The sequence below is a fragment of the Octopus sinensis genome, linkage group LG3 (genome assembly GCF_006345805.1).
Source record: "Octopus sinensis linkage group LG3, ASM634580v1, whole genome shotgun sequence".
In the NCBI taxonomy this organism is placed as follows: Eukaryota; Metazoa; Mollusca; class Cephalopoda; order Octopoda; family Octopodidae; genus Octopus; species Octopus sinensis.
In genome coordinates, this window is record NC_042999.1 from 74,087,705 (window position 1) to 74,106,917 (window position 19,213).

The 19,213-nt window shown below is 40.4% G+C and overlaps 1 protein-coding gene across 1 annotated transcript in view; it reads right to left on the reverse strand.

Annotated features, from left to right (window-relative positions):
* The window catches only part of LOC115209480, a 447,652-nt gene that overhangs the window by 14,733 nt on the left and 413,706 nt on the right, over positions 1-19,213 (reverse strand). The window contains exon 25 of the mRNA XM_036501652.1: positions 18,800-19,050. Coding sequence (XP_036357545.1) covers positions 18,800-19,050 — 251 coding nt within the window. The remainder of the gene's footprint in view (positions 1-18,799; positions 19,051-19,213) is intronic.

The window sequence follows — 19,213 nt, forward strand, 5'->3', positions numbered from 1 at the left end:
AAATGCATGACCTATTTGCTATCTAAAGAGGACAAATTGTTGGAGTATGGATCACTAGAGCTTCAGCTACTAAAGCTGTGGATTTGTATAATATTTTGAGAAGTACGGTCTAGAAAATCCATGTTGGCATTCCAAAATCTAAAACCATCTCTGACAATTATAATTTTGGATGGAAGTAAAGCTCACATTGTGGGATTGCAGAATACTGAAACATATTGTGTTTAAAAGTCATCAAGCTACAACAGCAAAACTGACATCAGATCTTTAGCGAAGGATGTCGCTAAATGAAAACGTCAACACTTTAATAATTGGACTGAGTCATTAATCTAATGTCTGTGAAATACCTCTGGTGCTGTAAGTGACAACAACATTCGTGTCCATGCATGAACAACTTCGTGTCCAAGGTTTTATTCAGATGCTTAACAAACGAACTCATACAATGTTCAATAAAGTTATCTGGCCATGTTCCACGGTGATTATGAGAAAACAGAATTCAAGCTACAAAATTTATTTCTCTACAGGCACTAGATGTAGAATGCCATAGCGTGTCGTTGGTAGGAAATGAAAATCGAATCCATGTGCTTAACTCTCTCTCTCCGAAGTTGACCTTGTGTCGTAGAGAAAAAGAGAGCAAGTTCAATCGGAATACGCTCTCAAGTAGGCGATATGCTTCTAACACCCTCCTGTGTGTCGTTTAGCAGTTACGCCTTGTAAGCTAGTGGAGGGGGAGCTAACCAAGTTCGCTTGGTATGTTCTAGAATACTTTCCCAGTCCGAAAGGAATGAAAAAGGTCAAACAAGCAAAGAGTTAAACGGTGGGCAATGAAACAGGTGATTGCTCGTGTTACACAAGGAGGAGCAGAGACACAAAGAGTGTGGAAAATGGATAAATGTTGGAAGATGGTAAAATGTATACAATGCATGCAAACACAAGATTATGCGATTAAAAGCACAGAAACATGTAAAAACAAATGCATATAACATACGAGATGCATGTAATAAAATGTGCAAAGAGAAAATGCAACAAAACAGTTTGTTCAAAACAGTGCTTCAACAAGTACAGTTTATGCTAATATGAAAAGGCGATTAGATATAGATAGTTTTGGACAGTTTATGTGGCCATGTTACTGTTCTACCACATCGTGTGACATAAGGTGGAGTGGAATGTGGTGTTTGCGAATGTTGTTTGGAAGTGTAGCGATATCGTCTCTCATTGCTATCTTCACTGTTTGAGAAGAGTATTAAGAATAACCTCGGTCGAGATTACAAACATCTTCGGCTAGTTCAACATTGTTGTAAACACTAATTCGATTGGCTGACACGTTGGTCTCTACTACGTTCGCACTGCTGGTTATCACTTGGCGCGATTTGCCTCCGTTTATTTTCGCGCCATAGTTCCAAGCAGCCAATCACAGCTTTCCATTTCTGAAGTTCATTGGGAGCTACAGAAAGCTTATAAAAGGTTTCTCAGACAAATATTGGGTTTAGGCTTTTAGTCTTTGAGTGAGTTGTTTGGAGTTGTTCAGGTGTGATTGTTCTGGTGTGTTTGTTTCAAGTGAAGAGGTGGTGAGTTCGAATTCGTTGGAGGACGTGGAATAATTTTTTTCCTGAAAATGCAAGAACAGACTTACGCGCGAGCGGCAAGCAGAGGCCTGGTTGCCGGTGAGCTGGAGATGGAGGAGGTGGTGGTCGAACAGAAGACCCCACAGAAGTATTTCGACAGTTTAAAGAGGGAGGGTGACTGCGTAAGAGTCATACCGTCCGAGGAGGAGGAAAGCAGTGCAGAGAAGCGTACTATAACGTACAGGACGTGGTGTGTGGAGTCGAAAAGAGTTGAAGTAGCGGAAATGAAAGAAGTAGAAGAATGTCTGAAGGAAATTGAGGGTGAACCCACATTTTTCAAAGGAGGAAAGAAATATGCCGCGGTGGTGGTATATTTTGAAACAGAAAATGAGGCAAGAAGGAACGCAACAAGACTTTTGAAATCGGATAAGTGGACTTTGCTACCAAGTTACTGCGGAGGGAGAGCGGTGAGGATGAGAATCAATAGAATCTCACCCGAATTTGATATGGAAAGGTTGCTGGCAGCAGTGCTGTTTGACTGCAAGGATGATGTGGAAGTACTGAAGGTGGAGAAGTCAGCGGAGGTGAAATGGTGGGGATATACGGTGCAGGTTCTCGCGCACATTACCGTGCGAGACCTGTACAACATCCCGGAGGAGCTGGTCTACCCTGACGAGACACGGCTCCGAGTTGTGGTAGAGGGAAGACCCCCAATTTGCTACAATTGTAAATCAAGGGGCCACATGAAGGATGTGTGCCCGCGAGAAAAAACTAAAGCACCGGAGGTTGTGATGGAGGACGCGTGTGTGGAGGAGGCGAAAGCGGAAGAAGTACGAATGGAGGAGCGGTTAAGTGAGGAAGAACGAGAGAGTGCAGAAGAGGAAAAGACGGAAGACAGGAAGAGATCAAGGTGGAATCACCACCGAAAGATCAAAAAAGAAGAAAATTAAAAGCAAGATAGCAGAAGAGAGAGAAGACAAAGAACAGGAAGTAAAAGAGAAGGTGAGAGAGCGGCCAAGGACAGAGTTTGAAAAAGAATGGGAGACAAGAGTGAACGAGCAATTGGAATCGTGCAGATATGGAAGAAGGCCGACAGGAAAAAACTTGAAGGCAGTTGTAATGTATATCAAGAATACAGAAGTGGAGAAGAGACTTGTAGGTAAGAAAGGGTTGGTCAGGGTGAAGGTGAACCCAAAGCTGTATGGTGACGACGTGAAAGGCGTCATTATAGACAAAGAGACATATATAAAACTAAAAAAGATGTTTAATGCCATACACATAACGCATTATGTGCGGTATGATAAATTGCCAGATGTTATAGAGCAAACGGACCTGTTGGATTATATGACGGACGAGCGTCTAATGTAAAAGAATCAGAATTGTAAAATTTAAAGTTGTATTTTGAATATATGTAATGTTGACATGTAGAATTGTAAAATTATTGTAACTGTAAAATTGTATGTATAATTGTATTTTAAACGGAACTGCGAGTTGGGGGTTCGTAAGCCGTTCCATCTCATTACATCTAATTCATTTTTTACTTCATATTTTATTTTTACTTTATGTACCCCATGTCCCGTCTTGTAATGTCCCCCTCTTCGTAGCCCCTTGTGGGTAATAAAGAAATGCTTAGGCTTTTAGTCTTTGAGTGAGTTATTTGGAGTTATTCGGGTGTGTTTGTTCTGGTGTGTTTGTTTCAAGTGAAGAGGTGGTGAGTTCGAATTCGTTGGAGGACGTGGAATAATTTTTTTCCTGAAAATGCAAGAACAGACTTACGCGCGAGCGGCAAGCAGAGGCCTGGTTGCCGGTGAGCTGGAGATGGAGGAGGTGGTGGTCGAACAGAAGACTTTACAGAAGTATTTCGACAGTTTAAAGAGGGAGGGTGACTGTGTAAGAGTCACACCGTCCGAGGAGGAGGAAAGCAGTGCAGAGAAGCGTACTATAACGTACAGGACGTGGTGTGTGGAGTCGAAAAAAATTGAAGTAGCGGAAATGGAAGAAGTAGAAAGGTGTCTGAAGGAAATTGAGGGTGAACCCACATTTTTCAAAAGAGGAAAGAAATATGCCACGGTGGTGGTATATTTTGAAACAGAAAATGAGGCAAAAAAGAACGCAACAAGACTTTTGAAATCGGATAAGTGGACTTTGCTACCAAGTTACTGCGGAAGGAGAGCAGTGAGGATGAGAATCAATAGAATCTCACCCGAATTTAATATGGAAAGGTTGCTGGCAGCAGTGCTGTTTAACTGCAAGGATGAAGTGGAGGTACTGAAGGTGGAGAAGTCAGCGGAGGTGAAATGGTGGGGATATACGGTGCAGGTTCTCGCACACATTACCGTGCGAGACCTGTACAACATCCCGGAGGAGCTGGTCTACCCTGACGAGACGCGGCTCCGAGTTGTGGTAGAGGGAAGACCCCCAATTTGCTACAATTGTAAATCAAGGGGCCACATGAAGGATGTGTGCCCGCGAGAAAAAACTAAAGCACCGGAGGTTGTGATGGAGGACGCGAAAGCGGAGGAAGTACGAATGGAGGAGCGGTTAAGTGAGGAAGAACGAGAGAGTGCAGAAGAGGAAAAGACGGAAGACAGGAAGAGATCAAGGGTGGAATCACCACCGAAAGATCAAAAAAAGAAGAAAATTAAAAGCAAGATAGCAGAAGAGAGAGAAGACAAAGAACAGGAAGTAAAAGAGAAGGCGAGAGAGCGGCCAAGGACAGAGTTTGAACAAGAATGGGAGAAAAGAGTGAACGAGCAATTGGAATCGTGCAGATACGGAAGAAGGCCTACAGGAAAAAACTTGAAGGCAGTTGTAATGTATATCAAGAATACAGAAGTGGAGAAGAGACTTGTAGGTAAGAAAGGGTTGGTCAGGGTGAAGGTGAACCCAAAGCTGTATGGTGACGACGTGAAAGGCGTCATTATAGACAAAGAGACATATAAAAAATTAAAAAAGATGTTTAATGCTATGCATATAACGCACTATGTGCGGTATGATAAATTGCCAGATGTTATAGAGCAAACGGACTTGTTGGATTATATGACGGACGAGCGTCTAATGTAAAAGAATTAGAATTGTAAAATTTAAAGTTGTATTTTGATTATACGTAATGTTGACATGTAGAATTGTAAAATTATTGTAACTGTAAAATTGTATGTATAATTGTATTTTAAACGGAACTGCGAGTTGGGGGTTCGTAAGCCGTTCCATCTCATTACATCTAATTCATTTTTTACTTCATATTTTATTTTATTTTATGTACCCCATGTCCCGTCTTGTAATGTCCCCCTCTTCGTAGCCCCTTGTGGGTAATAAAGAAATGCTTAGGCTTTTAGTCTTTGAGTGAGTTATTTGGAGTTATTCAGGTGTGATTATTCTGGTGTGTTTATTTCAAGTGAAGAGGTGGTGAGTTCGAATTCGTTGGGTGACGTGGAATAATTTTTTTCCTGAAAATGCAAGAACAGACTTACGCGCGAGCGGCAAGCAGAGGCCTGGTTGCCGGTGAGCTGGAGATGGAGGAGGTGGTGGTCGAACAGAAGACCCTACAGAAGTATTTCGACAGTTTAAAGAGGGAGGGTGACTGCGTAAGAGTCACACCGTCCGAGGAGGAGGAAAGCAGTGCAGAGAAGCGTACTATAACGTACAGGACGTGGTGTGTGGAGTCGAAAAAAATTGAAGTAGCGGAAATGGAAGAAGTAGAAAGGTGTCTGAAGGAAATTGAGGGTGAACCCACATTTTTCAAAAGAGGAAAGAAGTATGCCACGGTAGTGGTATATTTTGAAACAGAAAATGAGGCAAAAAAGAACGCAACAAGACTTTTGAAATCGGATAAGTGGACTTTGCTACCAAGTTACTGCGGAAGGAGTGCAGTGAGGATGAGAATCAATAGAATATCACCCGAATTTAATATGGAAAGGTTGCTGGCAGCAGTGCTGTTTAACTGCAAGGATGATGTAGAAGTACTGAAGGTGGAGAAGTCAGCGGAGGTGAAATGGTGGGTATATACGGTGCAGGTTCTCGCACACATTACCGTGCGAGACCTGTACAACATCCCGGAGGAGCTGGTCTACCCTGACGAGACGCGGCTCCGAGTTGTGGTAGAGGGAAGACCCCCAATTTGCTACAATTGTAAATCAAGGGGCCACATGAAGGATGTGTGCCCGCGAGAAAAAACTAAAGCACCGGAGGTTGTGGAGGAGGCGAAAGCGGAGGAAGTACGAATGGAGGAGCGGTTAAGTGAGGAAGAACGAGAGAGTGCAGAAGAGGAAAAGACGGAAGACAGGAAGAGATCAAGGGTGGAATCACCACCGAAAGATCAAAAAAATTAAAAAATTAAAAGCAAGATAGCAGAAGAGAGAGAAGACAAAGAACAGGAAGTAAAAGAGAAGGCGAGAGAGCGGCCAAGGACAGAGTTTGAACAAGAATGGGAGACAAGAGTGAACGAGCAACTGGAATCGTGCAAATATGGAAGAAGGCCTACAGGAAAAAACTTGAAGGCAGTTGTAATGTATATCAAGAATACAGAAGTGGAGAAGAGACTTGTAGGTAAGAAAGGGTTGGTCAGGGTGAAGGTGAACCCAAAACTGTATGGTGACGACGTGAAAGGCGTCATTATAGACAAAGAGACATATATAAAATTAAAAAAGATGTTTAATGCTATGCATATAACGCATTATGTGCGGTACGATAAATTGCCAGATGTTATAGACCAAATGGACCTATTGGATTATATGACGGACGAGCGTCTAATGTAGAATTGTTAATTGTAAAATTGTATAATGTTAACATGTAAAATTGTAAAATTGAACTGAAATATATGTAACTGTGAAATTGTATTGGAATATATGAAATGTAAAATTGTATTTTAAACGGAACTGCGAGTTGGGGGTTCGTAAGCCGTTCCATCTCATTACATATAATTCATTTTTTACTTCATATTTTATTTTTATTTTATGTACCCCATGTCCCGTCTTGTAATGTCCCCCTCTTCGTGGCCCCTTGTGGGTAATAAAGAAACATCTTAGGCTTTTAGTTCTTTTAAGAGCTAAGTCTCTGACCACACAGAGCATACTCGACCAAGTTCCAGTTCGAAAGGCAGGCGACCACCATTAATACAAGATGTTACAGATACCTCTTATACTGTTAGTGTGAAATATCACCATGAAGAACGGTTACAGGATATCTATAACTAGAGAAAAATAACCAAGCAGAACATATGATGAAGACGCAGCGAAAACCAAGCGCCAAACATCGAAGATTTGATTTGTACACAAGACGACTACAGATTCAGCTATAGCGGTTAGGTGAAATTCTCGCCACGGAAAAAACGGCTACAGTAACATATCTGGAAGTATGTTCATATCAAGAGAAAGGTAAACACAACGAGTGATTCAATTAACCTCAACTGCGATACGCAATATCTTGATATGGAACTCTTACGCTGTACCTCATAAACGGTAAATCAATTATCTGTTCTTGGGTTCTAGTTTCTTCTAAGAACTACCTTAAGCCATCTGTTATTACCTGTTGCCAGGCCGATACCAACAACATGAACTGTGAATCAAATTCCATCGTCATTTCACTGGTCAGTACCTTTTTACGCCTAACGAACACACAGACACAAAAACATGCTAACACTTACAAACTTCCAACATCAAGCATGATTGTAAAATATGTAAAATAAATAATGTATATATCTTAAAAAGAAATCTTGTCATTCCAAACTTATGTGTATTGCCGCTGCATGTATTATATAGTCAGTAACCAAATTATTAAGAATGGGATCGCGTGCGATGGTATATTCTATACGATGCGACCGCATGTGATCCTATTTTTATAGAAGCATGAAAAGACGTTTGAGGTCGTTGTTGGCAGAGTGAGTGTAACAGCTGCGTCAGGCAGTGGAATAAGACTTTAAGAGAAAGCCTTCTTTACTCTGTCAATAGTTACAGTCTCTTTCCAACCGTTAATGTCCACGGGGAAAAGTTTTGGTGTGTGTGAAAGCACACGGAAAGGGCCTGAGTAGGGTTGTGTGAGGGGACCTCTCAGGACAACATTCCGCAATAAAATATGTGTCCATGTAGAGGATGTTCCTCTCAGCGGACGGAAGTGGCAGATACTCAAACTTGCAGTATGAAAACTGAGCAGAAGAACTGTCGAGTGAATCCAATGAAGGCTGGTCTGAAGCAATAGCGACAAGATCAATCGTAGCAGGAGACGAAAGGGAACACAGAGGAAGCCTAGACAAAGCATCAGCAAGTATATTGGCAGATCCAGTAATATAGCGTATGTCCGACTTGGATTGTAGCGTGAATGTGAGCAGTTTATGGTCCGTGAATATCATGAACACCTGACCTTCAAGGAGGTGGTGGAAGTGTCTCGCAGCAAGATAAATAGCTCTCTATCGAAAGTGCTATACCGTTGTTCGGTTGGTTTCAGTTGGTGTGTGAAAAACGCTAGTAGTTGAGTCTGGTGGTTGAACGTTTGTTGCTATACAGCACCAATACCAAAATTTGATGCATTAAGATTAAGGACAGTTCTGCGTTCGCTATAGGATGAGCGAGAAAGGAAACTTGAGCAAGATGAAATTTGATGGATTCGAAAGACTGCAAAGCGTTGGAAGAAAAAGAAATAGGAGAATCTTACTTTTTTTTGTCCTTCAAAAGCTAAGTCAAGAAAAACAACTTGCCGCACAGTGAAGAATGAAGTGACGATAGAAGTTGATTAACCCTGGGAAATGACACAACTGTTTCAATGAGGTGGGAAGTGAAAGTTGCTGAATCGCTTCCACCTTCGCCGGCAGAGGCCGAAAGCTTTCAGAGTCTATAAGATGTCCCAGGAACTCCAACGAAGTTGTACCAAACACACACTTTGCAGGGTTAATCTTGCCATTGTACGACTGGAGACGCTGGAACAGCTGAGACAGGTGTTGATGTTATTCAGCTGTGTTACTGGCTATGATGAGGCTTTTATACTGTTGTAGGAAGCATCTGGTGGTGTGTCTATGATTAGGTCTCTGACGGTGAGCGTTAACGGCGAAGGAATCTCACTCAATACGATGTGCTATCTCTGTTGAGCCGACTGAATGTTATTCGATACAAAATATGATTCCAGCTGGGCAAACCACATCTTAGGATAGCCATGATAGTAGAGAAGAATGATGAGACTCATCTTCGGTGGGAAAAATCTAACACACGTCTTGAAGAAGGAAAAACGAGCTGGACGTGACCAAAACCCAGAAAAACACGCCGAAGAAAATTTAACATGTAGTAGCGAGCAAACAGGATAATGTCCTCCAACGAGGAAAAATGTCAGGAGTCAAGGACAAGGGTAAATGAAAATGCAAAGTCGTACCTGACAAAGGAAAAATTTGTCAGGCAATTAAATATGGAGTTCGCAACATAAAAGGTTTACGTGCGTGGAACACACAGACACAAGTGTTTAGCAGCTATCGACACACAACACAGCTCGGGGTCACCATTAGGAGAAAATTGCACATAGAGAAAAATGGTCGTGACAGCTATCATTGGTGGGTCAAAGAAACATTCCATAGAGAAATTCCACGTGTTGGGCAGTTTCAAAGTGGGATCGACTCAGGTTATGCATTTCTTGTCGTAAAACAGCTTTGTGCCATTTCTGTTTCAGGAGGAACCTTTCCCTCCCAAAATGGCATAGAAATTTTCTCATAACCAAGAGGTATGTCCTTTTTTTTTGACCGGATTCACTAGTTTAGTGAGTTGGCCACAGGTGTAGGAGAACTTGACAGCTGAAAAAAATTCATAGCTTGTCACACGTGATAGAGCTGATAATGTAGAAGCAATCATGAAGTTGAACGTCGTGAATCATATAGCAGGCAATGGCTGTTGAAGCGAAAGCTATAGATCTTTTTTCACGGGGTCACCACTTTAGCGAGGGATATCGCTAATGAAAATGTCAACACTTTAATAAATTGGACTGAGTCATTAATCTAACGGCTGTGAAAAGCCTCTGATGCAGAGACAATAACACTTGTGTCCATGCGTGAACAACTTCGTGTCCAAGGTTTTATTCAGATGCGTAACAAACGAACTCATACAGTGAGTACACAATATTTAATAAAGTTGTCTGGAATGAAGTTCTGAACATCTTGCCACATTCCATGATGACAATGAGAAAATAGAAGTAATTCAAGCTACAAAATTTACTTCTCTACAGGCACTATATGTAGAATACCATAGCGCATTGCTGATAGGAAATGAAAATCGAATCCATGTGCTTGACTCTCCCACCGAAGTTGACCTTGTGTCATAGAGAAAAAGAGAGCAAGTTCAATCGGAATATGCTTCTTACGCCCTCCTGTGTGTCGTTTAGCAGTTATGCCTTGTAAGCTAGCGAAGGGGGAGCTGACCAAGTTCGCTTCTTATGTTTTAGAATATTCGATAAGGGAGATAACTGTTGTTGATTCCCAACGGATATTTTGCGAGCTAGGAAGCTGTTTCAAATAGCGTTGCCTACAGATCTAAACCACTCTATTTCCAACGCTGTGACCAAGAAAACCATTTGTTATGAGATCCATACACCTGGATTCCGTGGGTGGGTTGCATTTGCTGAAACTCTCCTATACCCAATCAACATTGATAAACAGATAAAAAACGAAGTCAATAGTTCAGTGGACCAATATCATTACACATGAATCATCTTTCATCATTTTTCCCACTTTGGGGGTGAGTTTATTTTCAGATAGAGTTCAAATAAACCCTCAACCCTGACAGGCTCCTGCTGTAAAGCATGAAGGTAGCTATGTGATGATTTGGGCAACCATTTGGCAGAATTCTCTTGGCACTTTAGTTGTTCTACATGGCAGAGTTAATGCAAAAGGATTTTCTTAGTAGTTCAGCTGATTATGGCCATCCTATGGCACAAACATTACTCCCTGTTAGTAGTGCCATCTTTCTAGGTGATAATGTACAGATTCATAGAGGCTAGTGTTATTGAAAATTTGTATGAATAGCACAAAAGTGAAGTAGGCCACAATCACCAGATCTCAATATAACTGAACATTTATAGTATACTTTAGAGCAGCAAGTAAGGAGCCACTTCCCTGTATCATTGTTGGTGAAAGAGCTACAGCAAGTTTTTCTTAAAGAATGGCTCAGAATTCCCCTAGTAACCATTCAGAATCTGTACAAATCAGTTCTTTGAAGTATTAAAGCTGATATTGATACCAAAGTTGATCATACTCCATGTCATGTAATTAAAAAATTCAGTTTAACAAAATGCTTTAATTATTTTGTCCAACTTTTACACACACACACTCATCACCATCATCATCATTTAATGTCCCTTTTCCATGATGGCATTGGTTGGCTGGTTTGACAGGAACTGGTAAGGCCAGGGGACCCACCAGGTTCCATAGTCTATTTTGGCTTGCTTTCTACAGCTTGATGCCCTTCCTTCCTAATACCAATTACTCCATAGAGTGTACTTGGTGCTTTTTTATATGACACCATCATAGGAGAGGGGCTTTTAAAGTGGCACCAGCTAGTGCTTCTTATGTGTCATCTTGGTTTTTGGATCCCAGTTCTTTTGTGGTGGATGAGTCTTTTTGAGTACAGTAATATGCCACATATCTCATTCCTTTGTCATCTCCTTTGTAAGATTTAGTGTTTTGAGATTGTTTAGTACTTCATTTTGAGATTGTTCAGTACTTCATTTTGAGATTGTTCAGTACTTCATTCAATGTCTTCTAGGGTCTCTCTTTTACAACTTCCCTCCACTTTAAGTGATTGACATTTCTTTATGCAGTTGTCCTCATCCATACTCATCACATATATATATACATGAGGTGGTACCCCAAAGTAACCGGAAACGTTCTATGTAGGTCAAGCCCATTGTAGTTCAGGCTTCCGTTACTAGAATCTGCTTGATACAACCCTCAGGCATCAGTCTGATGACTGGTATTGTCTTGTAGAGTTGTACTGTCATGTGGTGCATCTTTGTTTTGCAGTGCATCGCCCCTGTTCATCGATTTTTGCGATGGCTGAAACAAAGGAACAGCAAGCTTCCATAAAATTCTGCATTCTACTGGTGAAAACAGAAGCTTCAAACAACTTACTAGAACATTGCCATGAGTAAAACACAAGTTTGCGAGTGGTTTTCATGCTTTAGAAATGGTCATTTGTCACTTTAAGACCAATCTCGTTTAAAGCCACCACCAACCTCCCAAACAGATGAAAGCATTATGAAAATTCATGAATTGATCTTAGAGGACCATCACTGAACAATTGATGAACTTGTTGATATGATTGGTGTGTCCTGGAGCTCCTGCCTACGAATTTTGAGTGAAGAATTGCAAATGAAAAGATTAGGCATCAAAATTTGAGCTTCACTTGCTCATTGAAGATAAAAAACAGTAATGACTGAATGCATGTCATGAACTGTAAGAATAGATGGAAGTTGATCCAGATCTTTATTCAAAGGTCATCACTGGTAATGGAAGGTGGTGCAGTGGCTATGGCCTGGAATTGAAGCAGCAATCAAGTCAATGGAAGCAGTCAATCTCACCCCCCACCACCAAAAGTGCATCGAGTGAAATCCAGTGTCAAGGTGATGCAGATTTGTTTCATTGATGCAAAAGGAATTGTTCTCACACAGTTCATTCCTCATGGCCAAACTGTTAACCAGACATTTTACTTGGTAGTTTGGAAGCATTTGTGAGATGCAGTGAGGTGAAACCACCTCGACCAGTGTCAAAGTAGTGAGTGGTGGTTTGATCATGACGATGCACCTGTGCACATGTCCTTGAGTGTGAGATAGTTTTTGACTAAATATGGAATGATCCCACTTACCAACCCTCCCCTTTCACCCGATCTTGCTCTTTGCAACATTCATTGTTCCCCTGAATGAAAAAGTCCTTAAAGCAAAATGTTTTGCAGATGTGGAAGTGGTGAAAAAAAAAAAAACGAAGGAAGAGTTAAATTGCATCAATTCACAAGAGTTCCAGGACTGCTTCAAACAGCAGAAAACGCATATAGACTGATGCATTGCTTCAAATGGAGAATACTTGGAAGGTGATAAAAGTGTAAACATGTAAAACTAAGTGAATAAAACATTATGCAAAATTCTGGTTTCTTTTGGGTACCATCCCATATACATATTTGTCTTGCAAGATTCCTGATATGAAATCATGTATTGAAACAGATATTGTTATATTTTGGGATTTTTTTCCAAATAAACACATGCGCTATATATTCACCCTTCACTTCAGATTTGTTACTGTTCTCATTTTATTGTTCCTTGTCTGAGACGTTTTCATCACATATCATGTGACCTCTTCAGTGATTCTCCATCTCATGTGTCTCCTGCTCTGTTTCATCCATTCTGTCTTTCTATGGTGTGTATCCTTATTTGCACATGTGTTTGTATCTGAATCTGTGTGTGTGTATGTGCACGCGCATGTGCATGAGTGTGTGTGCATGTATGTGTACATATCTATGTATTTGGTGTGTGTGTATATGGGTTTGCTTATGATACTGTTGAGCTTGTTCCCTTAATTTAGTTTTTCTTTATTTATCTATTTATTTATATCTTTTTTTTTCTCCCATTCCATCTTAAATATGTGTGTTTTATTTTAGTGTACATACACAACAGAATGTAAGCATCCTGAGAGAAAAGTTGGAAAGAAAAGTATCAGATGTAGTGTGCAAGGGATGACTGTGCTGGTATGGTCATGTGTTGTGCATGGATGAGGACAGCTGTGTGAAGAAGTGTCACATTCTAACAGTGGAGGAAACCTGTGGAAGAGATGGACCCAGGAAGACAAGGGAGGAGGTGGTGAACCATGACCATCGAACTTGGGCCTCACAGAGGCAATGTCAAGTGACCGAGACCTTTAGAGATATGCAAGCTAAGTGAGATCATAGACGTAGCTGATGCCAGTGTCACATAACCAGCCTGTTTAAAAGTACCCTTCAGTTTTTGGGCAATATGCTGTGCTTGAGAAGACCTGTTGAGTCAAGTGAATTTGTAGTTGTGGCCGATACCAGTGCTACCTGACTGGCACCCATGCCTGTGGTACATGAAAAGCACCATTTGAGCATGACTGATGTCAATGCTTACTATTGGCCATATACTTTTCCTGTGACTGTCTCACTAGGAAGATGACATCAGTCCTACACCTCCTGAATACAAAACCAAACTGTATCTCATCTAGTGTAATTCTATTTCTAATCAATTGGGCTATAACTCTCTCTTTAACTTTCATGACTTGGTCATGCAGTTCAATACCTCTGTAGTTGTTTCTATTTAAGGGATGACATCTTTCTGAAAACCTGATTAACTATGTGAGTGCCTTGGCTTGGATATTTTAATCATCTTGGCAGTGATATCCAATGGTCCAGGGGCTTTCCCTGTCTTCACATCCTTAATTGTTTTATCTTTTATACTGCTATCATCACTGATGTCTGGTCCCTCAATTGGCTTGATATTTGAAAGACTCCCCTTCTCCCATTCATTTTCCACATTTAGTAACCTTTTATAGTGGCACTTCCATGCATCTTTCTTTTCTGAGTCACTAAGTGCAAGCTGCTATCCATGTCGAGGGACCACTGACATGATATTCACCACCCGCCAGCTCCAGGAGAAATGCATGGAGCAGCACCTTGACCTCTGCATGACCTTTGATGACCTCACCAGGGCTTTCGATACAGTCAGTCGGGAGGGACTCTGGAAGGTCATGGGAAAATTTGGTTGCCCCAGTAAATTTATTGCAATTGTCCGCCAGTTCCACGACGGAATGACAGCCAGAGTCCTTGAAGATGGCAACTCATCTGAAGTCTTCCAGGTGACCAACGGAGTCAGGCAGGGCTGTGTCCTGGCCCCAACACTGTTCAGCATCATGTTCTCGGCAATGCTGTCCGACGCCTTCAGGGACTGCAAGTCCGGTATTGACATCAAGTACAGGACGGACGGGAAATTTTTCAACTCCAGAAGATTGCAGGCCGTCACAAAGGTGAGGGAGACAGTCGTCAGAGACTTTCTCTTTGCTGACGACTGCGCCCATAACGCAATCGATGAGCAGGAGATGCAGCTCGGGATGGACAGGTTCTCATCAGCCAGTGACAACTTCGGTCTCACCATCAGTGCCAAGAAAACTGAAGTGATGTTTCAGCCAGCCCCCGGCAAACAATACCATGAGCCTCAGATAAAGGTGAACGGATGGATCCTACGAGCGGTGGAAAACTTCACCTACCTGGGCAGCACTCTCTCCTGCAATGCCAACATAGATGCTGAAATCATCAACAGAATCTCCAAGGCAAGCAGCGCGTTTGGGAGACTGCGAAAGAAAGTCTGGGAGTGGAGAGGAATCAGCCTCAACACCAAGCTGAAAGTCTACCGGGCAGTCGTGCTTACCACCCTACTATATGGCTGTGAGACGAACATTATTATTATTATTATTATTATAGTGGCACTTCCACGCATCTTTCTTTTCTGAGTCACTAAGTGCAAGCTGCTATCCATTTGCACACATTTCTCACCCACCACATCTCTATTCTTTCTGATACACTGCTTTGTAATCCTGAACACCTCACGCCTCTGATTTTCACTCTGTAGAACATTGGCAAACTTCTTACCTTCAGCTATTCCTTTTGCTATGTAAACCACTCACCTAGCCTCTCTTCTAGTTACCCAATATAATTCTCTGCTACCACTGTTTTTCCAGTCTTTCCAGCTCTATTTGCTTTTATAGTGCTATCCACCTCCTTGTCCCACCACTATGTCACCCGTGGTCTTGGTGGGACTTTGCGCTAGCCACAGATTTAGTATGCAGTCCTTAGTAGATTGTCCCATTTAAGTATATATAAGTATTTGTGTGTGTGTGTATGTGGGCATGAGTATGCATAGGTAAATATATACATGTATGCATGTATGTCTGTGTGTAGAGAGACAGAAACCTGATTTTAAGTTGATGTATGTGTATATATATATACACCTATATCCACTGAGGTAGGTATGAGCATCCATATGTGTATATGTGTATGTGTAAAGACATATAGACGTGTATATGTGTGTATATGCATATAAGTGTTTGAATCTGTATTTGTGGATGAATTAGTCTGTGGTGTGTCATCATAAATCAACCCTGGCTGAATATCTACGGGTTGAAATGAAATAGATGTCAACATATACTGACTCAAAGGGGTAATTTAAATACTAAACAGATAAGAACAGAAAACTACACATGTTCGATGCCTTGGATGTGTGTTCCTACACAAACATAGCTCTGTCAATGGATGTCTTAGTAGACGCAAGATGCAAATAAGTGAGTATGTTTCTTTTATGTTCTGCATCTATGTGTGAATATAGATATGAATATATGGGTACCCTAAATTATTTGCTTTGTGAAAAGATAAAGGTTGGCTTAAGTCAGTTTGAATGTTCTATTGTGTCTTGTATTTTGTGCTTCTTGTTCTATCCCCTTTGCATGGTTGTTTATGGTTTTGATTTAACTGTTTTTCATTATCAGTGTAAAATATTAATTTACGTTTTCTTATATTTTTTATTTGTTGTAAGTCACTTTATTGTTTATATGAGAAGAGTTCTACATTATAACCTAGTTTATCGTATAGGTAAGTAGTAAACTGCAACTACCAAAATGTATTCTAATAGAAACAAATGAAACAGATAAAAAATCTTTTGATAAGCTACCTGACAAAACACATATGCACCTAGGATGCACCACAACTGTTTGTACAGCGTCTCTGATGCATGATGGGTAGAAACGATCATAGTGAATACCATTTTCTTTCTCTCATATTTTATGTGCATGCACATAATATATATATATATATATATATATATATATATATATATATATATATATACACACTATACACACACATATATATGCTATGTTAAGATTCAGGTAAATAAGGCACGTAAATGGTAAGACACCAAGTCGGGTTAAAATTAAAGTGCATACACAACAACTATAGACAAATACAAACATACCCATTGTTTGTTTTATATATATGTGTGTGTGTATGTATGTATATATATGAAATAATTAAGATTCAGTTGAATAAGTACTTAAGTTGAAGTACCAAGTCAGTCCGGTATTATCCGCACAGCTCGAAGTAAGGTGAATAAAATCAAAATAAGCAACAAGATATCATGTAGTAATACTGTACAACCGTTTTAAGTGGTTCCATTTAATTGAACAATGCAATCATTACGTCAATTTAAAAGCAGTGCCATCTTCAGCTGCACAAATAAATAAATAGAATTTTATTTAATAGGACACGTTAATATAATTTTTCTCAAATATTTTAACAGAGCAAGAAGATGGAGGAAATTCATGTTGTTGTTATTGTGGCTGAGAATAGACTACACCTCCAAGAATCACATGAAGCCTATTGGGGTCATAGCATTGTAATGGATTGTAATTCATTTCTAATTCATTTATCTCTTTATCAACTACTAAATCTAAGACTAGAAAACTGTGTCTATTTTGAATAAAGGATTGCATTGTTCAATTAAATGGAGCCACTTGAAACAGTTGTATTGCATCACTACTTGATATCTTGTTGCTTACCTTGATTATATACTCACACACATATATATAAAACTTATATGTTAATACAAATTTGGTGTGTGTTGCGTTCTATTATTTGATAAATGAAAAAAATTGCATAAATAAACGGTGTAATGTATATTGAATGTAAAAACGAAGGGAGACAAACAGAAAGTTTGTATATATGTATATATCTGATGGCAGTCTCTTTTAGTCCAAGGACGACAGCTCTGAAATTTCTTGCAATACAAGCTGCAGAAATGAGTTGTTCAACATGATCAAATGTGTGTGCTGTACATTGGCTTGCTCACTCCATCAAATCAACATTGCCTGAACAGGCGCCCAGTGTTTCAGAGATCACATGTCGAAGTGATCTCAGAGCAACATGAGGAAGTGTTTTACTCAAGAACTCAATGCAACATCCCATTCGGGAATTGAAAGCATGACCTTGCAATCGTAAGTGTAACACTTTAACTACTAGGCCATGCACTCTCCACACACACACACACACACACTCACACTCACACACACACACACACACACACATACACAAACACACACACACATCTATACGACAGGCTTATTTCAGTTTCTGTCTACTAAATCCAGTCACAAGTCTTTGGCCAGCCTGAGGCTATATTAGAAGACACTTGCCCAAGGTGTTACTCAGTGGGTCTGAACCCAGAACCATGTGGTTGGGAAGCAAGCTTATAACTACACAGATGCATGTATATGTATGTGTGTGAGTGTGTGTATGTGTGTGTGTGTGTATGTGTGTGTGTGTATTCTTAATGTCCACTTTGCTATATTTGCTGGGTCAGAAGAAATTTGTTGAGGCAGATTTACCATGACTAGATTCTTTACCTCATGCCAAGCCATACTTGTTTCCAAGCAAGATAATATTTCCCTTAGTTCTTTGAGCACGAATAACACAATGGCGTGATATATTTCCATCGAAGATTGCAAACAAATGACAATGATTACATGATGGAGATCATTATCATCATCATCATTTAACGTCCATTTTCCATGCTAGCATGGGTTGGATGGTTCGACCGGGGTCTTGTAAGCCATGGAGGCTGCACCAGGCTCCAGATGTTTGCTTATACTTAGCATACAATATCAAGGCAAGGAAACAGGATCATACACTTGCAGACAATCACACACACACACACACACATAAACACACATGCACACACATGTCTATATATATATTATAGGGCTGATGTAGTTTTTTTATGTCTCAAACCTATTTACAAGGTCAATCTGAGGTTATAGAAGAAGATACTTGACCCAAAGTGTTGTACAGTGGGACTGAACTCAAAGTCATTTGGTTGCAAAGTGATATATAATTGGCTTCTGCAAAATTCCATCTTCCAAATTCACTCACCATAGATCAGTAAGAGACACTTGTCCAAGGTGCCATGCAGTGGGAATGATCCTGAAGTCATGTGATCATATGGCAAACTGCAAAACCAGACAGCTATGCCTGTGCTTACAAACACATGCACACATACAATACATGCACACATACAATACATGCATGCAAATTACACATACACATATACTGCAACACATGCACACACATGCATGAAATATAGATGCTCATGAAACACACAGGCACATGCACACCAACATGTGAAATAATTGGATAATAAAATATTTTAAATAGAAATTATTTCCTTACCATTTTCATTTTGACCCCAACCAGTAATATAGTAGTCTCTTTCTAAGGTGGCAGGGTTTTCTGGAAGACAAATTGGTTGCACATCATCTGTCAATGTAATTCCACTTTTCACATAAAGAAGTGCTATGTCATAACCATGTCCGTAATAACTATAGTCAGGATGTATCAATACTTGGGTCACCGTATACCGTTTTCCTTCACCCTTGTTTATGGATCCAACTCTAACATAATATGAGTTAGAGGAGTAGCTCCTAAAAGAAAGAAAAACACTGTTGTAGCAACAACAACAACGACAGCAGCAGCAACAACAACTGCAGCAGCAGCCGCCAAGAACAAAGGATCACAGTGAATAACAAATATCATTGACATGTGACAGCAAGATGCCTGGGAAGATAGATGAAATCTGAAACCATC